Raw genomic sequence first — 3161 nt, 5'->3', positions numbered from 1 at the left:
GCGTGAATGGAAGGATGAGGATGTGCAGTCTTCTGCAAACACTTCGCACTTGCGTAGATATGTTGAAGTGAATTTGACCAAAGACATCCAAGTGATTTCATTAAAATGTTCATTAAAAATAAAAGATAAAAAGCATCTAAGATCAATCTGTTTACTTTGGAAAGAGGAAAAGCTACATTAACTATGGCAATATTTAGACATAGGGTTCCTGGAAATACAGGCAATTTAGAAAAAAAATTTTGGCTGTGGAACCACTGTCTTCAGTCCAGACTATGAGAACAGAGTCTATTCAGATCTCCATAGAAGAAGAGCTCAGAAACATGCCCTAAATGCTTTGGTATTTTAGCATTTGAAAATTATATATTAAAAAATGGCTACTTAGTTCTTATGCATGGTGACCTTTATATCAAGAAAATGGATGGTAAAAATGGGTAAAATGTTATGCTGGGAACTCATATACAACTAGGAGGTTTGCATAGCCAGAGGACCCAGAGATTCAAGACTTAGGTAACACTGATAATTGCAACAGTTGTGGCATTTACTTCTTTAGAAAATTAAAGGTCTTAAAATCATCAGCTAGCCTCCTCTTTTGCTCCTTCCCTATTTTCTGTAGTATTGTATGCAAATACAACTAGCACATGCTGGGAAATTTGTCTGTTTTAGAAGGGAATAGCCAGCTTGTATTTCAGCCTCAATGAAGATTACCTGGCCTTCTGTAATGTTGGCCACCCAACAAGTGAGCATACCTGCCTAACCAGTCAGTGGCCAAACGCATTGGAAATATTGCTATAGCAAGTGGTGCTGACCATCACCAGCTCTAGCATTTATTTCGTCAAGCACAGTGCAGCACTAATGTGGCAGTACTAGCCCTGAGAAGAGGCTGATTCCGGAAGCAGTATAGCTGTAAGAGATGTGGAGCCAGAGACACGCCTTAGTCAACTGGGATGATGCTATGCAGGGGCAGTTCACCTTTGCTGCCCTTCAAGAGACTGGAGCACTGGGGATTCAGCTTCAGAATGAGTCCAATTTGGCATCACTTCTAGACTTGAGCTGTCTAAAGACATGTTTAAGCAGCCTTGCACTTGATCTATAGACCAGCTTGGTTCTACATCCCTACTTCCTCTTGCTTTACTCTTCATTTTCTGATCATAATACCCTAAATTTATCTGATACAGCACAAGGAACATAGGCTGATTATCTCAGTTCTATAGACATCCAACAAGTTTTTTGGTTTTGGGTTTTTTTTTTGTTTTGTTTTGTTTTGTTTTGTTTTGTTTTAAAACAAGATATCAGGAGAGCATGGTGTCTGGCACAGAGTTAATAAATTGTGATGGAGCTGAGCTGAATCTATCCAGGTGGGTATCTCTGTGCTGCACTCCTTTGCACATTTGTGGTGCCTGTCTTGTCTAGGCTATTCTATCCTCTTGTTACAGTAGACAATAGAGAACTGATGGTATACTCAACCTGCTATAGTGTTTCAGTCCATTAAAAACTAGTTGGCAATAAAAGTTCACCCCTCCAGCTATAGCAGAAGTTACACATCACTTGTTTTCAGTATTTTGTATTTTGTTTCTACATGCTCGTGAGGTAAGAACACATCTCATCCATTCTCTCCTCAAAAGGAATATCCATTGTCATAAACAGTTCTCAAAATGTGACAGGTTGCTCAGCTGAGCTCTCTTGTACAGCTGGCCTGCTTGGCAAGCATTCATCATGATGACTTGCCTAGCCATTATGGTAAGTCACATAATTATAATCAAGGATAAAAGTCTTACTAGCTGAATGAGGAGCCATGTGGATTTGCCTGTCCTACTCTATCAGTACATGAAGGACATGATCCTAGCTGGCAGTGCTCTTCCTGTGTGTGTATGTTATTCAGACTTAAGGAAGGACTCTTCTGACCTGTTCCACTGTGTAGTTGTACTTACTTAGATGAATTAATATCTGACATGTAATTTGGGGAAAAAAAACCCAAACCTGTATGAAGATCTCTTATGTAGGCAGAGCGGTCTGCATGTAATTCCAGCAGCACTGAAATATTTCTCATTTTCATTAGCAATATGCTATTATTGCCATTAGTGCTTTTTGTCTCAAAAAAAACCCCAAACCCTCAAAAGAGCTAAAATACCTCAAGAATGAATTTCCAACAGTAAGAACTATAAGAAGATACTTTTCACCTCACCTTTGTGAAGGTCCTCCAGGAGCTGCGCTGTGGCCAGGTACAAGAGTGCCCATATTTCTTCTTCCTCCAAAGGGCTTCCTTTTGCCCACAGGACCTCGGCCAGTGTCACACAGGAACTGCTCATGCCTGCTGCAATAGAAACCAGGTTTTGGACATGCTAAAGTAGACTGAATTGCTCAAAGCAAAGCATACTGATTACAACTGTGCCCTTCTCTCATAATAAAAAAATACTTTGTGAACCACCCTGCTTCTTTGGTCACAAAAGGTAGGTATCATTCACCCTTATCTTAATCTGAGTAAGAGTAAATAAAGGGGACTGAACTAAGTGACTTCCTGTCATCTTTTTGAGCCTTTTTACTCATCACTGAAACTATTCACAAGAGTCTGTGGGGCAGATAGATTTTACTCAGGAGATTCTTCATGAGTACGTGCTGTTCAAACTTTGTGAGTGGTTATCTGTCTGGTAGGGCATTGATTTTGTTGCTTAATTGGATGCTTTTGTCTATAAAAACATGACACAGTTAATGTAAGAGAAAAAGAATGGCAAAGCAAAAGAGATGCACTGTAACATGAAAGGTTTATAAACACAGTCCAACAGAGCAATTGAGTTTCATTCATTGCTCTACAGATTGATCAGTGAAAGCTTGTAGACTCTTACTGAATTCATTGATGAGAGATTTTCTTGGTCAGATACCTGAAACTCAGAACTTGCAGTTCATCCATACCAATATACATATAAACTTGATTTGTTTCACTAAACCAAATTAAAAGATGATTTCCTCTGTGAGCTGCTGAATAGCAATTTAGTGGCTCCCAGCACACTGTTCTATCTGACGAGTATGTAAGACCTGGCATACTGCAGAAGAATGTTGGTCCACACACTCTCCCTGTTTTGTCTCACCTGCAATGCAGCATCAAATCATTTACAGAAAGGCATCCTGTAGTGAATCATAATTTAATGTCTTACCTATTGGAAAAG

The 3161-nt window shown here is 39.4% G+C and overlaps 1 protein-coding gene across 1 annotated transcript in view; it reads right to left on the bottom strand.

Moving 5' to 3' along the window:
* Positions 1 to 2306, bottom strand: part of FRMPD2 (FERM and PDZ domain containing 2) — a 38539-nt gene extending 36233 nt beyond the window's left edge. The window contains 1 exon segment of the mRNA XM_009698461.1: positions 2183 to 2306. Within this exon segment, the coding sequence (XP_009696763.1) occupies positions 2183 to 2306 (124 nt within the window).
* Positions 2307 to 3161: the final 855 nt, after the last annotated feature.

The sequence above is a fragment of the Cariama cristata genome, unplaced genomic scaffold (genome assembly GCF_000690535.1).
Source record: "Cariama cristata isolate BGI_N322 unplaced genomic scaffold, ASM69053v1 scaffold43554, whole genome shotgun sequence".
NCBI classification, from domain to species: domain Eukaryota; kingdom Metazoa; phylum Chordata; class Aves; order Cariamiformes; family Cariamidae; genus Cariama; species Cariama cristata.
This window is presented reverse-complemented; position numbering and strand designations above follow the sequence as displayed.